Source organism: Salvia splendens, chromosome 4 (genome assembly GCF_004379255.2).
Source record: "Salvia splendens isolate huo1 chromosome 4, SspV2, whole genome shotgun sequence".
Lineage (NCBI taxonomy): Eukaryota > Viridiplantae > Streptophyta > Magnoliopsida > Lamiales > Lamiaceae > Salvia > Salvia splendens.
In genome coordinates this window covers 7,438,401-7,458,600 of record NC_056035.1, presented here as the reverse complement: position 1 = coordinate 7,458,600, position 20,200 = coordinate 7,438,401, and the positions used below count along the sequence as shown (strand labels likewise).

Below are 20,200 nucleotides of genomic sequence, written 5' to 3'. Positions count from 1 at the left end.
TTTTGAGAATATGGGATAGTACACCAAACATCATGTGCCTACACTCCAGAACAGAACGGGGTAGCAGAAAGGAAAAACAGATATATCCTTGAAATCACCAGAGCCCTCTTAATCGAATCTAAAATACCCAAAGCCTTCTGGCCTGAAGCCGTAGCCACTGGAATCTACCTCATGAACCGCCTACCCACTGGAATCCTCCAATTCAAAACTCCCTATGACATTTTCTCTAAACATTTTGAGTTACCATCATCTCTTTCTTTTGAACCTAGAATCTTTGGCTGTTCGGTTTTCGTCCATATCCCTAAACATGATCGTACTAAGTTTTCACCGTGTGCCCTCAAATGTGTCTTCTTAGGATATGGGAAAAATCAGAAAGGGTACATGTGCTATAATCCAACCACAAATCGCATGCACACAACTATGAATTGTGACTTTGTGGAAGGGGAATACTTCTACAACCAATCTAGTAGTCAGTGGGAGATTTCGCCGGACAACAGTCCCACTAGTGACCTACTAAATTGACTACCTACACCTATGCCTACCCAGGGGAGAAACCAGTCAGGGGGAGAGGATCAACCTAAGCCAAGTCCTGTCATAGACGTCGGTCCAATAGAGGAAAGTATTGGTACCGCTGGGCAATTAAATCCCACATAACAGGACGTGGAGTTAGGTGACATTCCTCAATCGTCAACCCCTTCTTTGAGTCTTGAGGTAAACAATTCAGTTATGGATAATGTATGACTAGAAGATACTAATGTTGACAGGAACAATGAAGAGGTAGACACATGGCAACCATATTAATTGCCCCCCAGAAGTACAAGAGGAGTTCCTCCGTGGAGTTACTCTCCAGACTGGAAAGAGAGGAAGGCTAGATATGCAGTGGCGAACATGGCTCGAGGCCAGCTTACTGAAATGGCTTGTGCATTCGAAGCCGCCCTATATGAAGAGGAAGAGATACCACAGTCATTCGAGGAGGCCTCAAAACACAAACATTGGAGAGAAGCCATGAAGAAGGAAATAGATGCTCTTATCAAGAACGAGACATGGGAGAAGTGTACCCTACCGACAGGGAAAAAGCCAGTTGGATGTCGATGGATATTTACTATCAAACGGCGTGCTAATGGTTCAATCAAGAGATATAAGGCAAGACTCGTGGCCAAGGAATATACACAAGTGTATGGAGTAGATTATGAGGAAACCTTCTCCCCAGTTGCCAAATTAGACACTATTCGAACATTGTTTCCGTGGCAGCTTGCAAAGATTGGCCTCTACACCAATTTGATGTAACTAATGCATTCCTACATGGTGAATTGGAGAAAGACAAAGAAGTATATATGGAAGTTCCCTCGGGATACTCAGGAGAGTTTGGAGCAGGACAAGTGTGTCGCCTCAGGAAGACACTGTATGGATTAAAACAGTCCCCAAGAATCTGGTTTGGGAGATTCTGTCAAGCGATGTTCAAACACGGTTTTAAGCAAAGCCATTCAGATCATACACTCTTCACCAAGAGAAGGGACAGAAAAGTGACGTGTCTAATCATCTATGTGGACGACATGATCATCACCGGAGACGATACTGAAGAAATCCAAAACTTGAGGGAAAATCTAGCTAAAGAATTTGAGATGAAAGATCTAGGAGCACTAAAGTACTTCCTCGGAATTGAAGTGTTGAGATCCAGACACGGGATATTTCTAAGGCAGAAAAAGTATGTACTAGACCTTCTTGCAGAAACTGGGTTGTTGGACTGCAAGCCTGCGGAAACTCCGATGATTCCCAATCATGGATTGAAGATGAAAGAGGGAGCTGATCTTGCAGACCACGAGAGATACCAACGGCTAGTGGGGAGACTCATCTACCTCTCACACACTAGGCCCGACATAACCTATGCGGTCGGCATTATTAGCCAATTCATGCACCGACCCCAAGTCGACCATATGGAGGCTGCATTGAGGATCGTGAGATACCTAAAAGGAACTATTGGCTATGGAGTGTTCCTAGCTAAAAGAGATGATCTGGAAATCGATGGATATACTGATGCTGACTGGGCTAGCAATCCAATTGATAGAAAATCCACCGGGGGATACTTCACGTTCATAGGAGGGAACTTGGTCACTTGGAGAAGCAAGAAGCAGAAGGTGGTTGCTCTATCAAGCGCAGAGGCAGAATTTCAAGGAATCAAAAGTGGGCTAATGGAAATCATATGGCTAAGGAGATTGTTGACAGAAATTGGCTTTCCACCCACACGGAAGAGTAAATTGTTCTGTGACAACAAAGCCGCAATCAACATTGCAGAAAATCCAGTACAACACGACCGAACCAAACATGTTGAAGTTGATCGCCACTTCATCAAAGAGAAACTCGAAGGAGGAATCATAGAGTTCCCATTCGTTCGGTCAGAAAATCAACTTGCAGACATCCTAACCAAAGCAGTGCATCCGAAAGTCTTCAAGGAAATTCTGGACAAGTTGAGTATCGAAGATACCGTTGCTCAACTTGAGTGGGAGTGTCGAAGTATGGCAAGGAAGCAATCAAAGGCATCAATGAGAGGAGAAGATTGTGGGAATAATTAATTGATATCAAAGAATATTATTTCCTAGAATAGTTTGATACAATTTCCATAGATAGTGACTAATTATTCCTATATAATTGAGGATGTAAATCATTGTAAATCAACCAAGCAATACATGAACCTTCTACTCCCAATTATCTGTGTTCCCAATGTTGATCAATATGAGTTCCGCCTCTCTCAATTACCATCGTTAAGAAGATGTACCTGTATATATATGTAATATGTTTTCATAGATTTGATACTGATTAATAAAGCATGACTTCGAGCTATTTATTGCTTAAAGGTTGTACATATAATAGAGGAAGAAATTCAATACTTTTCCTTCTTCTTTTGCTTCTGTCAAGGTGAATGAAGGATGACAGTATTTTGATTTAATTTTCAGTTTTTAAATATCTTCTCATTCAACAACATATATTAATATTTTTAATACTCGTTAATTATGATTGATTATTGACAGTTGTTTTTCTTCTAGCCACTGGAATCACATTTTGAAGGTAAGAAAGACTAGATGAAAGAGTTGTTGTGGGTAACCATGTATATACGTCACTCTATCATACTGAGAAATGGGCTTCACACCATTTCGTAATCCACGACTAATTCATTAGAGCATCCACAATGGTCTAGGACCTCCCATAGCCCTCATATAGCCTTTACACTGCCACATCATCCAGCACTAAAATCCTCCTGCCACATCATCTGGACATGCAACTGGACATCAAATAGCCCTCACATAGCATATCCACATCACTAATAACAATTATATAAATTTAATTTACAATTGTAGCAACATACGGAATTTAATTTATGAGATAAATACAAGAAAATTGAATAATACTATTAAAATTTTAAAAGTACAATAATTTAAAAAAAATACATTTAAAAAAATTACATAAATTTAAATAAAACCTAATGCCTTCCAATCCTCCGCGCCCACAACTCTTCAATTAAATCCTTTTGGAGTCGAATATGAGCCCCCGTCTGACGCATGTCGGCATGTGCTTGGAGGAGGGCTTCTTCATCGTGAGGTACCCCACCTCGTACGTTGGCGGCGGCGACGCCGTGGCTTGGACCGGCTTCATCATCGTCATTGGCCCAATCAGTCAGTTGTACACCTTCATCTTCGACAATCATGTTGTGCATGATAATACAGGCGTACATTATATCAGCAATGCAGTCGATATGCCACAAACGAGTTGGTCCCTTAACTGCAGCCCATCGCGCCTGAAGCACACCAAATGCGCGCTCCACGTCCTTTCGCGGCGACTCCTGCCGCGTCGCAAAGTAGGCCTTCTTCGCATCTGATGCGCACCGGATCGTCTTCACAAAGACGAGCCACCTAGGGTATATCCCATCCGCCAAGTAGTAGCCCATATTATGCTGGTTGCCGTCGGCGACAAAACTGATGGCCGGACCGACGCCCTGGCACTGCTCGTTGATAAGGGGCGACGAGTTGAGGACGTTTAGGTCGTTGTTCGAACCGGCTATCCCAAAATACGCATGCCAAATCCACAGCCGGTAATCAGCAACGGCCTCGAGGATCATCGTGGGATTCTTTCCCTTGTAGCCGGTCGTGTCCAGGCAGCGGGACAGTTCTTCCACTCCCAATGCATACAATCTATGCTGCCTAACATTCCCGGGAACCCATGCTGTTCCCCGTGCATCCGCAGCAGATCCTGGCAATCTTCGGGGGTAGGCTTTCGGAGATACTTATCACCGAATACTTCAATCACGCCCTGATAGAAATACTTCATACATTCAATGGCAGTCGTCTCGCCGATGTGGAGGTATTCGTCCCACATGTCTGCCGAAGTGCCGTAGGCCAACTGCCTGATTGCCGCAGTGCACTTTTGAATAGGGGTGTGGCCGGGTTTGCCAGCCGCATCGTGCCTGAAGCGGAAATACAGATATCGCTGCTCCAAACCGTTAACAATACGCATAAACAAGTCCAGCCTCATCCTAAAACGACGCCTGAAATGGTTGGCGTTAAAACGCGGCTCCTCTGCGAAGTAATTTGTGAACAGGTGCTGATGTGCAGCTACATGATAACGATCAACCACTTGTCGACGGCGGACAACTGGTCGTGGGCGAGGTACCGGCGGCTGCATATAACTCTGCATCCATCGATTAACCTCACGACTCGTATAGGCATCTAGCTCTTCGTTCAGCATACGCTCGTACTCATCAGCATCCCCATCACTACCACCACCACTACCACCGGCATTACTCATTTCTTAAATTGATCTTGTACAGAAAGAAAGATTGAGAGAGTACTCGTAAAAACAAGTGGTGCGACTGAAAATGACGTCCAAAGCGCGTATATGTAGTGTTTTCGAAAAAAAAAATTAAATTCTGACGCCGATCCCGGGCCTACAATGGTGCCGTGAGGATCGGCGTTAGAACCGGCGTCACCACACGAATCGGCATGGGTACGCCGAAATTGACGCCGATTTCGCCGACACCGGTCGCAATGGTTCGACGTCAGAACCGGAGTCGGCGAAAAATCGGCGTCGCGGTTTTGACTCCTCCATTGCTGATGCTCTTACTACCTCTGTTGGTGATGACGTTTATTAATTATGGTCTTGCAGTTCAGCAGTCTCTCTTGGGATTGTGATAGATTATTTCAGGATATAATTTAGTGTTAATTATCTGTGTGCCATTTTGAAAAACAAAAAAGCTATAAATGATAAAATTACATATAAAAACATACTTAATTTTTATTCACTTTTTGTGTAAACACTTAAAAAAAAGCACTAGATAGTAACGGCGGTTGCTAACTCAACAATTAATGACAGAAAAAGCGTCAGTCACAAAATAGTGACAGGTTATTCCATCACTAAGAGAAGCAGCCATCTATATTTTCTGTCATTTGGTGGGATTAATAGTTTTAGTGACGGAGAAATCCTTCACTAATACTTTTTATTGACAAGTGGATCTGTCATTAAAAAACTTGCCAATAAAAAATATTAGTGACGGATTTATCCGTCACTAAAGGTATTAATCCCACCAAATGACAGAAAATATAGATGGATGCTTCGCTTAGTAACGGAATAATCTGTCACTATTTCGTGACTGATGATTTTTCCGTTACTAATTGTTAAGCTAGCAGCCGCCGTCGCTATCCAACGCTTTTTTTTAGTGAAAGATATTGTTTTACTCTTAATGACTTTAGTAATAGAATATTATAAAATTAAATTAAATAAAAACTAGATAAAGGAAAACAAAATGACAAATAAAAAACTTACATATTAAAAAATATAAATAAACAATAAAATCGAACAAACCATCAACACAACTCTACGCTGCCGCATGCAGTGGCGGAGCCACGGTAGGGCGGGGGCCCTTGGCGTGTATGCAACATTAATAATATCGGTAGCTAGCGCACTTGGCGTGTGTATGGGTCACTCATTCAAGAGATATCGAGTTCGAATCACATTTCTCATATTACTATTTTTTTTATTGATTTTGTCTCTAGCAATTTTGCATAAATGATTTAAATTTGTATTTTTTTTATTGATTTTGTCTCTAGTAATTTTGCATAAATGATTTAAATTTGTATTCATAAAGAATGATATATATTTTCTTAGTATCTATTTCTCACTTTACCACTTTCTTATTAAAATTCGTGTCATCCATAAATGAGACTATTTTTTGTAGACGGAGGAAGTAGTTGTTTGGACCCATTGTAAAAAGTCTGGCTCTGCCACTGATTGGCTTCCGATTGTTAAATACTCCAATTTTTAAATTGAGTTATCATTTTTTTAATATTATACATTGTCAATGTAAAATAAAGGAAAAGTTAGTATATGAAAGCTGGAAACTAAATAATGAGAATTAATTCACTTTGGGTTAATCTTATGGGGCTTTGGATTAATGTAGGATCACTCCTATCGGATCGCGGGCTATTTGGTTTAAGGTCATTTTAATTTTTTCCAATGTTACAAATTTTCAATCTTTAACTCTATTAATTTGTTAGACTATTCAGACCAATCAGTGGAATATATGGGTTCAGTTGATATTCCTACTTGAAGGGTATATTAAGCCAAGTTATGGAAGAGGAAGATAAATAAACTCGAGTTGGAAAAGGAAAAACTATTCCATCCCCTGCTAAATTAGATCGTTACAATTTATGAATGATTAATCTTAAATAAAATCGCCAAGAAAGTTGGTAAATATGAAGCCGCATGTAATCAATGTCCAATTGTCCATTAGTTCTTCGTTAAGTAAAAGCGGCAAGCAGAAGAAACACGTGATTTATAATAGAATGGTCCAAATGGTTGATACATAATTTTTTCTACTATAATTTTTTTAGTATTTTTATTAAATTATGATCAATCTCTTTCAGTAAATTATACTAATTTTGTCCCTCATTTATAGTCTAATTTTGACTCGCCACGAGTTTGAGAAAATTGTGACTTTGTCTATCCTTAAAAGTGAGTACTAAAAATTAATTAGGTGTGGCAACTTCAGCAAATGCACGCATACTAATTATACGTAGAAGCATATAAACAATAAATTAGATGTCAACAGATTTCATCAAGCAGTACACTTATGCATATATCACTAAAAAAAAAAAGAAATTGGTGACGGAAATTAGCGACAGCTATTGAAATTTCAAAAATTAATGACGGAAAATGAATGAAAAATGCCAGTCACTAATTCGTGATACAATATTCTGTCACTAATTTAAACTTACCAAGGCAACTGCATTTCATTTCAGACGAATCTGTCACTAATATTTTTTAGAGACAAGAATTTTAGTGATGGATCTGCCTAACGTACTTGTCATTAAATTCTTGTCTCAAAAAATATTAGTGACGGATTCTTCCGTCACTAAAATTACAATGACGGAAATGAAATTCAGCTGCGTTGGTAAGTTCAAATTAGTGACAGAATATTCTATCACGAATTAGTGACTGACGTTTTTCATTCATTTTCCATCATTAATTCTTGAAATTTCAGAGTCCATCACTAATTCCCCTTTATTTTTTTGTAGTGTATATGATGATTTAGCACATGGATGATGAACTTAATCAGCTATCTAAATTGTTGTACACTATAAACTTCATGGAATTGATCACTTATTGCTTAGGCCATCGACAACGTTGTTCCTATACCGTTCCTATACCGTTCCTTAAACCACTATTTGAGGGCCCCACTGTACTTTTTTACTCCATTCCTTAACTAAGGAACGGAACCTGCAACCCTCCGTTCCTTAACCGTTCCTTAAATTACTATTCATTCTATTTCAATTTTTATTTTTATTTCCAACTAAATTAAATTAAATAAACACACTTTATTAAAAAACAAACATACTTTATTAAAAAACAAACATACTTCATTAAAAAACACACAATATTAAAAAAAATTACAACTTAAACGTGGGAAAATAAAAAAACTACTCCGCCGGCGAATCATCCTCCGGAGGCGGTCGAGGTTTAGGGGGAGGGGGAAGACCAAGTAGTCCTGCCATATGCACAATTCCGTTCCACCAGGCCGTGTATTGGGCGTACGAGAAGCGGGAAGTGTCCGCCATTGTGGCGGTTATGTACGCCACCATAAGTGTGTTCGAGCCTCCTTGTGAGCCCGATCCCGAGGCCGACTGGCTTGATTCTCCTCGGCCATTCCTCGCTCTAGCCGCTTTCGCCGCCTTCGTCCCTTGCGGACGACGGCGCCCACGGCTAGATCCCTCGTACTCGGCGGCCGTAACCCCAACCTCCTGCGTGCCACGATCACTGGGCGCATCGGTGTCACCAGACGAGTACTGGCCGCTCGTCGTGTGCTTCGTCCGCTTTGAGGTTGATCCCGAGCTGGAGCGGACACCACCGGCCCACCTTTCCTCGTCCTTGACGAGCTGCCAAATATCAACATATTTGAACTGTACACCGGTGTCCTGGTGGAAGGCGCGCATAGCCGCCCTCAGTATGTCGGCGCCCGAAGCTCCGCTTTGGTAGTGCGCCGCTTCGGTGGAGTAGATCCCGCAGAATTTTTTGACCTGTAAATCAACTCGGCCAAAGTGAGCACGAAGCATTGTATATTTGCGCTTCCGGGCCCCTTTCGGCTTAGTCTCGTGGTAGACATCACGGACCTTTTCCCAGAAGCACTTGGCGGCTTGTTGGTTGCCGACGATGGGATCATATGAGACGGTGAGCCAGGCGGTGTACACCGCCTTTGTTTCTTCGTTGGTGTAGGGATGCCGGCCCAGATCCTCCGGCTCCTCCTCCTCATCCTCCTCGGGTGCCTCAGACGCAGCCCTGTAGCTTCCACCGCCTCGGCCTCCTCCCTGAGTGGGTTCAACGGGGATATCCTCCCGAATCTGGGACAAACCCTGGGAAAGCCGCGAGCCGGAGCCTCGAGCGTAGGCATCCACATCGAAAGTGGGTGGTTGGTACCCACCCGGCGTCGCCGACCCCTGCGTGCCCGGCGTCGATGACCCAGAACCACCAAGTGTGTTGTACATGGTCTCCCAATCGCCGAACGCGTTGAGATCCCACCCTCCGGCGCCGCCACCACCGTAATTGCCGTCGCCGGACATTTTTTGAAGAGATAGAATATGAAAATTGGAGAGAAATTGATGTTGATGTAGGAAGAATAGATGTGTAGTTGTGTATAAAATGAATGAATTAGGTGTATTTATAGAATAAGAAAATAAAAATAAAAATTAAAAAAATTAAGAAAAAGTTAAAAAAAACGGTAATGTTACCGTTTAAAAAAAAAAAATTTTTAAAAATTCGATTTTTATAAAAAAAAATAATTATTGCGTCATTGCTGACGTGTCCCACTCGCGGGCCGGCGAGTGGGAAGCACGCACGCACGGGGATCGGCCACGTCGCCCAGGCGCGTGGCGGCTTGTTCCGTGCCGCGTTACGTGCCGTCGGCACCCGGCACGGAATGGGAACGAGACGGGAGCGGAATGCAGCGCCGCAACGCGTTCCGCGGCGAAACCGTTCCGGCGGAACGGCACGCGGAACGGTTTCGGCACGCGTTGCGGGTGCTCTTACAGCCTACGGCAACGAATACTTATCTATTTTTCAAGGTAAAAGAAGTACTAACAAACATGTAAAACTGGAAAGAAATCTCCGAAAAAATATACTCCAAGAAGCAGTACTTGTATCTTTTGTACTCCATTTCAGTTAGTCGTTTCTCACCTACTATTTGGCATTGCACCAGATTCTTAGAACTCTAACTCTCAGCATAAAAGACTTGTCAAGTGAAAATGAGGCACCACCAACACCTCTAGGATACGTATAATAGTACTTTTCTTTCCCGGTATATTTATTTAAATTATATAGTGCACAGTAAATTTGTCGAATAGAGTTATACTGTATTAATGTACTTATGTAATTATAACTATTTTAAGCTAGATTAAAACATGATACATGAAGAATTTAGCTAGATTATCAAAAGTTAGTCAATCACATAAAATTTGAAATGCATACTTCGCAAACAATAAATACAAAAATCCTCATCATAAGTATATTAAATGTATGGTACGGTCGGTATAAGATAGCAATAGGTTAATTATAGCAAAAGGTACAAATTGGCAATGCTTGGTCCGAAAGCACAACAATAGTAATTTTCAACATGTTTTGCCTTAGCATCAATGAGTAACTTAAAAGTATTACACTCTAAAACCTCATGCATTTCCAAATATTTCTCTACTAATTAGTTTATTGGCTTGTTTATTCAGACCTATATAAACTACACCGAGTTCTGTAGCCAATCATTCCTTCATCTCAATCATCCTCATAGTAATTAATATCTGTAGCAAATCCACACAATGGTTTCAAAAATGAAGTATTATATCAGCATTCTTCTTGTTTTAGCCGGAATTTATCAGTCGAGAGCTGCTCTTGATGCCCATTACTATGCCGAAACATGCCCTGAAGCTGAAAGTATCATCTTCGAAGCTGTTCACGACGCATCAGCTCATGATCCTAAAGTCCCTGCTCGTTTACTCAGAATGTTCTTTCATGATTGTTTCATCAGGGTACTCTCTCTATTCCATAATTAAAAATAATAACGAGTATTTCTCTGTCCCTTAAAATTAAGCACTTATTACGTCAAAATATTTTTCTTTCCAATGAAGTGAGACTCATTCACTACTAACGATAATTCAATCACTTTTTCTTTTTATCGATCTCTCTCTTATTTTACCCTATCGATATCGTATTAGGGTTGTGATGCATCGGTGTTGGTGGATTCGACCCCAAACAATAAAGCGGAGAAGGATGGCCCTCCCAATCTCTCACTGGCTGCATTTTATGTGATCGATGCCGCAAAAACTAAGCTAGAAAAAGCTTGCCCCAAAACAGTCTCTTGTGCTGATATATTAGCAGTAGCAGCTAGAGACGTCGTCGTGCTGGTACTAAATTCATAGTCCAAACTCATAAGTTATGATAAAATTTGCTATTTTTGAGAGTTACGGGATTAATGAGAATGAATACACTTATTCGTGGTCTTCCTGCAATTTGCCCTTGTTTAAATTAGATAAATACTTATAATGCTGTAGTAATATTCTAAAAGGACAGTTTGGTAGGGTAAATAATTTATTTGGAGTTATATGAACTAAAATGACCTAAAATATATAGTATATGTTTTTGTCATGTTTTGTTTATTTATCTTTCCTGCCAAACGGCTCATAATTAATAATGCAGTCGGGAGGGCCCACATGGAGGGTGGCGGCGGGAAGAAAAGACGGGAAAATATCAAGCGCAAACGAAACCATAAATCTGCCATCGCCATCATCCAACACATCGCAGCTGATTCAAAGCTTCGCGCAAAGAGGGCTATCGGCGAAAGATCTGGTGGCGCTCTCCGGCGGGCACACGCTGGGGTTCTCGCACTGCTCCTCCTTCGAGGGCCGCCTCCGCAACTTCAGCGCCGCCCACGACACCGACCCCACGCTGCACCCGAAGCTGGCGGCGGAGCTGAAGAGGAAGTGCCCCAAGCCCAACGGCGACAGGAATGCGGGCCAGTTCCTGGACGCCACGTCATCGATCTTCGACAACGATTACTACAGGAGGGTGGCGGGCGGGGAGGGCGTGTTCGTGTCCGATCAGTCGCTTTTAGGGGATTACAGGACGCGGTGGATCGTGGAGGCGTTCGCGAGGGATCAGGGTCTGTTTTTCAAGGAGTTTGCGGATTCCATGATTCGGCTTGGGAATGTCGGAGTTGTTGAGGCTGGTGGACAAGTCAGACAGAATTGCAGACTTGTTAATTGAGAAGTGAGAACCCTCTCTTTGCTTTCTTTTCTTATTTGTTTTGAGTTGCGTTGAGTTGAGCTCAAATTCATGTATTATTAAACCTCGTTATACTGCCTCTTTTGATGGCCGCCCGGTCACATATAATAAATCATGTACGGAGAGTATTATTTCTTGTGAAATTATCTTATTATTACTTTATGCGATATTCATAGATTAACTATAGTTCACTTCCGTTGTTACTTATTCCGTTGTTACACAAAAAACTTATAATTAACTAAGAACATTCATAAATGCTTTTTTGGTGAATTTCTCAATTTTCTTGCTTACATGGCAATAGCCTATACTCATAACAATAGATATTGCAATTTTATTTTGACTGTTAGGTAGAGAAAATAAAGTAAGAGAGATGGAATTAAAGTAGAGATAAAGAGGTTTTTATTTTTAAGTAATTGGTCATTTGGGTGGACAAATTTAAAAGGAAAGTGATTTATTTTCGGTAGACAAAGGGAGTAATTTTTCTCTAATGAGCCATACAGAATCAGTTATAGTCTTATACAACCGCATATGCAAAATAAAAAAGGAGTAAATTCAGTGTACGCTTTAGCAAACATTAATCCGTTTTAGATAAATTTGAGGTCCAATAAACTCAGTCTTCTTTGGCGAATATATAGACAAACCACCAGCAGCAGCATATCTGCATTGCAATGGAAATCTACACAAACGTAGATGGCGACTTATAGATGCCTTAATCATGCAAATGCTACATCAGATCGTAAGATATACTTGATGCCCTTACTCACATTTCGAGCTTCATGCAGCATGCACTTATCACCATGAATGTGAAGTAGAGCCATGCCTTCTGTCGGAACTACCTGCAGATATTTTATAGTTCCATCATCTATTTACTACATGACATCATCTCTGACGTGCAACAAAATTAGCTTGATAATTCGGATAATGAATACGGTAAGGCCATTATGCTTAGGTGAAATTTATTGCAAATACAAGGGATCTTAGAAAGCTTTTATTGGCTTTTGCGCGCAACATGTGTAAAACTAGAGAGGGGATAGCACGGAGGGAGGCAGCCATATGATACCAAAGAGACTAAGGATTTACACAGTGTTAGTAATTCATCATTGCATTTTGCAATGTTCGAGAGTCAGTGTTGTCATTCTGGAATCTGAAGAATAAGATGAAGTGCAGCACAAGATCAGAGATGAGTGGACAAGAAAGGGAAAGTTGTTTTGGTATTTAAACACTCAGTGAAAGATTAAGAATTTGTAGGAATGGTCTTAGGATCTCAGGCACAGGTTTTCAAGGATACGAGAAAGAGTTTTAAAGGTTTATGATTAGGGCTGTCAAAGGCAATGCTAAAGAAAAGATGAGAATTGAAGTTTCCCTCCTGAAGTCCTTTAGGAAAAGACATGCTTATCAACTAAACCTCAATTTTATTTCTAGAGAGACAACATCAGAGGAATTGAACTAACAGAAATTTTAAATTTAATCTAACACTGAAGGCAAAAAAAAAAGTTATGTAGGATGTACCTCAGCAACCAAAGCATTTCTAGGACCATAAAACACAGTCTCCCCTCCAACTAGTGGATCCAAAGAGTCTTGAGAGCTACTGTCGTTTTTAGATTTGTCTTTACTTTTACCAGGAGCACCACTTAGATAGATCAATAGTGTATAATATGTACGTCCTCCTTCTCCCAGATCAACACTCTCATCAATATGTCGACCAAATCGTTGACCAGCAGTGTACCTGTAACTTAGATTATTAACATCAACCACAAGCATATAGACATCTTCTAATATGGATACATGATTTCCACCACAAGCACACACACAGGAAGATCACATTGAATCAAAGGATTCTCAAATCTTCAGCATCGTAGAAGACAATATCTCAGTGACCACATAAGTGGAATCCAAGTCTGCAGATGGTGCACAAATGCCACATACCGATAAAACCTTACATTTGGATTCAACCCAACTGCAACTTTTCCTCGAATCTTGAAATCTGAAAAGAACTGGTTGAGTCCAGCACCCCATATTGCTTCTGCAAGAGCAGGATCATTAACAGCTATCCGATCATTGTCTCTATAAGCCTCTCCCATTGTGGGACCAAGGCTCCCTTGGTGAACAAAACCAATTGCCTCAGCAGCATCTCTAAATGCTTTTGACTCGGCAGAGGTGAGATAATTTTGGATCTGAATACCTTGAACAGAAACAGGGGAAGAACAAAACACATAACGTCAGACGAGTTCCCAACTTCTATATACAGCCGAAAGTATTTCAGAACTCAACATCATCTGATATCTAAGTCCAAAATCCTTTAAATCACAACCTATTTATGAAATCAATAGAAACACATAAGCAACTCAGATACAACTTTGTTCTTAAACATATCCAGCCCAAATTATCACAAAATCGAACAAATTTATTCCCTGTTAAACAAGGGAAGATTGCAGAGTATCAATCACAATGATACTCCAGGAATAATTGAACACAATTAGAGGAATAGATTGATAGCATTGAATTAGATTGATATTATTGATAATATTCCATACATGTACATTGTGTAACACCTATAAAAGGGGGCAGACTATGTAGAAACGAAATATCAAGCAATACTCAATAAAACTATCCTATTCTTCTCTATTTTCCTATACCATGTCCGATACACATTTGAAGATGGTATCAGAGCAGGGGTGAGACTCAGAGTAGTCTCATCACTGTCTCGGACCAATCCCGACCCATCGACTAAAACCCGGCAGATCCTGCCAAAAACCATAAACCATGTCAGAAAACGATGAACCACCAAAGCCATCGGAAACAGAGCAATTTGCTCGAATGTTTGCCGAATTCATGCGCACAAGTATTGCGCATAGCCAGAAAGAGATAGTTACCACCAATGTCTCACCAAACCAAAAGATTGAACCTTACAGAATAGATTCATCACCGTTAGTTATCGGAGAGAAACTAAACGGTGAAAACTACTCCACCTGGGCCGTCGTCATGAAGGCGGCAGTCAGCGGAAGGGGATTGATATCGCACCTTACGGGAGTCCCAATTCCCCCTCTAAGGACCGACCAAGCCTTCGAGAGATGGCAGCAGGCAGACCACTGCGTGTTTACGTGGTTGATTCAAAATGTCGAACAAAAGCTAGTCAGCCGTCTGACCCAATATCCAACAGCCAAAGATATATGGACGAGTTTGGAGATCACATATGCAAGCGGAGGAGACAAGATTCAAGTGTACGACCTGTACGCAAAGGCAATAACATTAAAACAGAAAGAAGAATCTCTGGAGGACATATGGACGACGTTGAATGATCTTTGGATCTCCATTGACAGGAGACAACCGAATCGAATGAAATACATCGAAGATATCGAAATATACAACCAAGAGAAACAAGAACAAAGGCTGTTCCAATTGCTCGTAGCCATAAACAGCAAGTATGAGGGCATAAAAAAGGAAATATTGAGGCAAGAACCACTTCCCTCGGTGGAGGCCGCATACGCAGCACTCCGGAGAGAAGACGCCCGGTCGGCCGTCCTACAGATAGGAGACTCCGGCGCACAAGGAATTGGAGCCGGATTGGCAGTAACCCAGCCGTGGAAAGCCCCGGTAGCACACCGCAACCCCCCTCAACGAAGCGGCGAAAATGGCGGAAATTGGAACAGACGACCAGAGGAAGACAAGTCGAAGATGCTATGCTCTCACTGTGGGAAGCGAAAACATACACGAGAGACGTGTTTCGAGTTACACGGCTACCCAGAATGGTGGCAAGAGAGGAAATCAAAGAGCAACTCGGCTCCGGCATCGTTCAAAGGGGGGCGGGCAGCTGCAGCGGTGGCCGGAGGAGAAGCTGTCCCTGCCGCCGCCGCTACTACCAACCGATCGGGACCGGAGGGAGCGGCAGTCAGGACTGCATCAATCGCCAGAGGAGACACCGATTCTGAAATGGAGGCGCCTAATTTAGACGGAGGTAATTCTAGGGTTGGGAATTTGTTCCCAAGCCCCCAAACTTCTAATTTACTCCACCAGGAACCCCACACACAAAATATTTCGAAAAAACCCCCCCATGATCCTGGAAAATTACAAAAGACGCCCCAGACTGTTAATAAACTCCAAATCGGGCCCAGAATTTCGAAAACTGCCAAATCTAATCCTAAAACTTCCAGAAATCCCCAAACAGCCCATATACTTTGTGAAAATAGATTTCAGATCCTCGAACAATTACCCACATCTTATGCCCTATCAGCTTCTTCCTCTGGAAACAAAAATGACAAGTGGATTTTCGACTGTGGAGCCACCGACACGATTACTTATGATATTGCTGATATGTCTAACATGCATAGGGCACCAAAAACTCATATCCAAACAGCCAGTGGAGAGTGCACCTCTGTGGAAGGAGCAGGAACTGTCAGAATTTCGTCCGCTTTGACTTTATCCAACTGCTTATATGTCCCTTCCATGTCGCACAAATTATTATCTATCAGCCATGTGACAAAAGAGTTAAACTGTACTCTCCTAATGCAGCCCAACTTTTGCCTTTTGCAGGATATCAGAACAGGGGTAATCATTGGACGTGGCACTGAGAGGAACGGGCTGTATTATGTGGACGAAATAGATCAACAGGGAACTGCCTTGCTAACTCGTGGATCATCCGAGAAGGACGCGTGGCTCTAGCATCGTCGTTTGGGACATCCATCCTCGGGTTATTTAAAAATTCTATTTCCTAAATTTAGTCAAGAAATGTATTGTGAGATTTGTGTGCTGGCCAAAAGCCATAGACACTCTTATAAACCCAATAATACCCGAGTTGATTCGTTGTTTTCTCTAGTTCACTCTGATGTGTGGGGTCCATCTCCGGTTATAGGGGGACAGGGGTTTAAATATTTTCTTCTCTTTATAGATGATTGCACTCGCATGACATGGGTTTACTTTATGAAACACAAAAATGAAGTCTTTGAACATTTTAAACACTTTCACACCCTGGTCCAAACACAATTCCATAAAACCATACAAACACTTAGATCCGACAACGGAGGAGAATTCGTAAACTCGAGCATGAAAACCTTTTGTCACGATAAGGGTCTAGTCCACCAAACTACATGCCCATACACCCCAGAACAAAACGGTGTGTCTGAGAGAAAGAACCGAACCCTTCTAGAAATGGCGCGTGCTATGCTAATCGAATCCAACACCCCCAGAAATTTTTGGCCCGAAGCTATTGCCGCATCTGTCTATCTCACAAACCGACTACCCTCTAGCACGCTGAATCTAAAAACACCACTAGAAGTCCTCTCCACAAAAGCCCAAATACCTCTACCCTTAACCCTTCAGCCTCGAGTGTTTGGATGCTCAGTTTTTGTTCACATCCCTAAACATGAACGTACCAAACTATCACCTTGTGCCGTGAAGTGTGTTTTTGTGGGATATGGGTCTTCTCAGAAAGGATACCGATGCTTTGATCCTAAGTCTAGACGCATGTTCACCACCATGAACTGTGATTTCCTTGAAACGGACTACTTTTTTAACCACCTTAGCGGTCAGGGGGAGAGTGACCATGACCCACTAAGCCGGTTAAATCCAGCGGCGGAAACAGCAGGCCCACCAAAGGAAGTCATCAATGAAACAACGCAGTCCCCTGAAATACAGCCCGCAACCCCAATCAGTGACATCGCCCAGGAGAACCCTGTACTGATATCCACTGTAAGTACTCCCGATACTCCTTCTGAATCTGGGGATAATATCCCTACTTTACGTGAGACTGACCCTGAAACAGATGTTGAGTCTGAACCAGACAACGGAGTTGAACCAGAAATCTGTGATCTATTGGAAGAACAAATGAATGAAGGAGTCGGAGGATATAAACTACTTCCACCGAGATCCAACCGAGGAATTCCACCAAAAAGGTACAGCCCTGAAACCTTAGGCAAGAAGGCCAAGTATTCAATTGCCAACATGGCTAAAGGACAACTCTCCGAAATGGCGCATGCATTTGAAACAGCACTGTATGAGGAAGAGGAAATTCCCTACACGGTGGAAGAGGCTTGGAGACACAGACACTGGAGAGAGGCAATGCTAAAGGAAATGGGTGCACTAGAAAGGAACAACACTTGGGAAAAATGCATAATACCAGACGGGAAGAAGGCAGTCGGGTGTAAATGGGTGTTCACTATCAAACGTCGACCGGACGGTTCCATAGAAAGGTACAAGGCGCGGTTGGTAGCAAAGGGGTATACCCAAACCTATGGAGTAGACTATGATGAGACATTCTCTCCAGTAGCGAAGATGAACACGATTCGAGTGCTATTATCCATTGCTGCGAATAGAGATTGGCCACTACATCAGTTTGACGTCACAAATGCTTTCCTCCATGGGGAGCTAAAGAGAGAAGTATACATGGAAGCACCACCAGGATTCTCACAGGGGTACAAGAAAGGAGAAGGATGTAGACTGAAGAAAACTTTGTATGGACTTAAACAGTCCCCCAGAATTTGGTTCGGAAGATTCACTGAAGCAATGAAAAAATATGGGTACAAACAAAGCCATTCTGATCATACATTGTTCCTGAAGAAGCGAGAAGGCCGGATTACATGCTTGATCATCTATGTAGATGACATGATCATAACTGGAGACGATGTAGAGGAAATCGAGAGACTCAAGGGAAGTCTGTCCCAAGAATTCGAGATGAAGGATTTGGGAAATCTTAAGTACTTCTTGGGAATTGAGGTACTAAGATCTGAAGGAGGGATCTTTCTAAGGCAGAAGAAATATATACTGGACATCCTGGCTGAGACAGGACTTCTGGATTGCAAACCTGCGGATACACCAATCTTAGTTAATCATGGTCTGCAAATCTCCGAGGGGGCGGAGCTAGCACACCAAGGCCAATATCAACGTCTGGTTGGGAAGCTCATCTACCTATCCCACACTAGACCTGACATTGCCTACGCTGTCGGAGTCGTGAGTCAGTTCATGCATCGACCTCAGAAGGATCATTATGAAGCCGCATTGAGAATAGTTAAGTACCTCAAGGGAACAGTCGGACATGGAATAATATTCAAGAAAAGTGAACTCCGAGGAGTGCATGGATACACGGATGCTGATTGGGCAAGCAACCCGGTTGACAGAAGATCTACGGCGGGCTATTTTACCTTTGTTGAAGGCAATCTAGTCACTTGGAGAAGCAAGAAACAAAAGGTAGTGGCATTATCTAGTGCCGAAGCAGAATTCAGAGGGATCAAAAGTGGGATAATGGAAATATTGTGGCTAAGAAGACTAATGAAGGAGATTGGACTCACTTTAGAAAAGAGTCAACTATTCTGTGACAACAAAGCAGCCATCAGCATATCCGAGAACCCAGTACAACACGATAGAACGAAACATGTTGAAGTCGATAGACACTTCATCAAAGAAAACATTGAAAGTGGAACAGTAGAGCTACCCTTTGTTCGATCCGAAGATCAACTGGCTGATATTCTCACCAAAGCTGTTAACTCGACAAGTTTCAAGAATGTGTTGTGCAAGTTGAGTTTTGGAGATCCCACCACTCAACTTGAGGGGGAGTGTTAAACAAGGGAAGATTGCAGAGTATCAATCACAATGATACTCCAAGAATAATTGAACACAATTAGAGGAATAGATTGATAGCATTGAATTAGATTGATATTATTGATAATATTCCATACATGTACATTGTGTAACACCTATAAAAGGGGGCAGACTATGTAGAAACGAAATATCAAGCAATACTCAATAAAACTATCCTATTCTTCTCTATTTTCCTATACCATGTCCGATACACATTTGAAGATTCCCAATTCAGCAACTATTTAGTAAATACAGAAAGAGCGTAGAACAGGATAACTTCTATTACAGCCATTGCACGCATACTGACAGCATAAAATGCAAAACCAAATTGAACCTCACAAAAGAAGAAACTGCAGTACATTAATTATTTCACATGATTAGCGAATTCAATCATTAATATCAGCAACCGATAAACTTTTCAATAACAAGGGGGAGTGGAATCAAATATTCAAAAGCGCAATTTATCCAAAAAAGTGATACAGTAAATGAAAATTGCTGTTGAATAAATGGAAAGGGTAACTCACAGTAATCAGATCATCGCCTTTGAGGTGAGAGACCTTCAAATTGGACTTGGGTTTTACACATGGCCAGTCGGATTTTGATTTCTTGTTTGGCATGGCTGTTCTTTTTCGGTCTCCGATTGTTCTCTTCATTTTCTGGAGGCCATGGAGTTTAGATGCCTTCAAACGGAGGAAGATTGATGGGCCAAAAATGGATCAACAATGTAGCTGATTATTTGGGCTATGTGTATTCTGATGATTGGGCTAACTTTGGCCCATTAATTTGCCAGCAAATTTATCTGAATTTTATCTTTTGATGATTT

General features: G+C 41.8%; 2 protein-coding genes across 3 annotated transcripts; one reads left to right on the top strand and one right to left on the bottom strand.

Annotated features, from left to right (window-relative positions):
* The first annotated feature begins 10,276 nt into the window (after window positions 1–10,276).
* Window positions 10,277–11,970, top strand: LOC121798876 (peroxidase 66). Its single transcript, XM_042198111.1, has 3 exons — window positions 10,277–10,556; window positions 10,743–10,931; window positions 11,224–11,970. Exons 1-3 carry the CDS (start codon window positions 10,347–10,349, stop codon window positions 11,788–11,790), a joined length of 966 nt encoding a protein of 321 aa, XP_042054045.1. The 5' UTR covers window positions 10,277–10,346; the 3' UTR covers window positions 11,791–11,970.
* A 272-nt stretch (window positions 11,971–12,242) lies between these two features.
* Window positions 12,243–20,055, bottom strand: LOC121799055. Of its 2 annotated transcripts, XM_042198375.1 has the most exons (7): window positions 19,902–20,034; window positions 14,719–15,036; window positions 14,445–14,552; window positions 13,735–13,990; window positions 13,318–13,534; window positions 12,573–12,644; window positions 12,243–12,484 (listed from the first exon to the last, which is right to left on the bottom strand). In XM_042198375.1, the coding sequence occupies exons 3-7, from the start codon at window positions 14,458–14,460 to the stop codon at window positions 12,419–12,421; spliced, it is 627 nt and encodes a 208-aa protein (XP_042054309.1). In that variant the 5' UTR covers window positions 14,461–14,552; window positions 14,719–15,036; window positions 19,902–20,034; the 3' UTR covers window positions 12,243–12,418. The 2 variants fall into 2 exon arrangements, with proteins under 2 accessions (XP_042054309.1, XP_042054308.1); XM_042198374.1 differs by lacking the exons at window positions 14,445–14,552; window positions 14,719–15,036 and having other exon boundaries at window positions 12,243–12,644; window positions 13,735–13,982; window positions 19,902–20,055.
* Window positions 20,056–20,200: the final 145 nt, after the last annotated feature.

What these genes read in the sequence shown, in the direction of transcription:
- LOC121798876 (XM_042198111.1), top strand. Translation starts at nt 10,347, where the DNA reads ATGGTTTCAAAAATGAAGTATTATATCAGCATTCTTCTTGTTTTAGCC. An exon ending in TTCATGATTGTTTCATCAGG is followed by an intron (nt 10,557 to 10,742) that starts GTACTCTCTCTA and finishes ATATCGTATTAG; the next exon opens with GGTTGTGATGCATCGGTGTT. An exon ending in CTAGAGACGTCGTCGTGCTG is followed by an intron (nt 10,932 to 11,223) that starts GTACTAAATTCA and finishes TTAATAATGCAG; the next exon opens with TCGGGAGGGCCCACATGGAG.
- LOC121799055 (XM_042198374.1), bottom strand. Translation starts at nt 20,030, where the DNA reads ATGAAGAGAACAATCGGAGACCGAAAAAGAACAGCCATGCCAAACAAG. An exon ending in AAGGCGATGATCTGATTACT is followed by an intron (nt 13,983 to 19,901) that starts GTGAGTTACCCT and finishes CAAGGTATTCAG; the next exon opens with ATCCAAAATTATCTCACCTC. An exon ending in CCAAATGTAAGGTTTTATCG is followed by an intron (nt 13,535 to 13,734) that starts GTATGTGGCATT and finishes TCTAAGTTACAG; the next exon opens with GTACACTGCTGGTCAACGAT.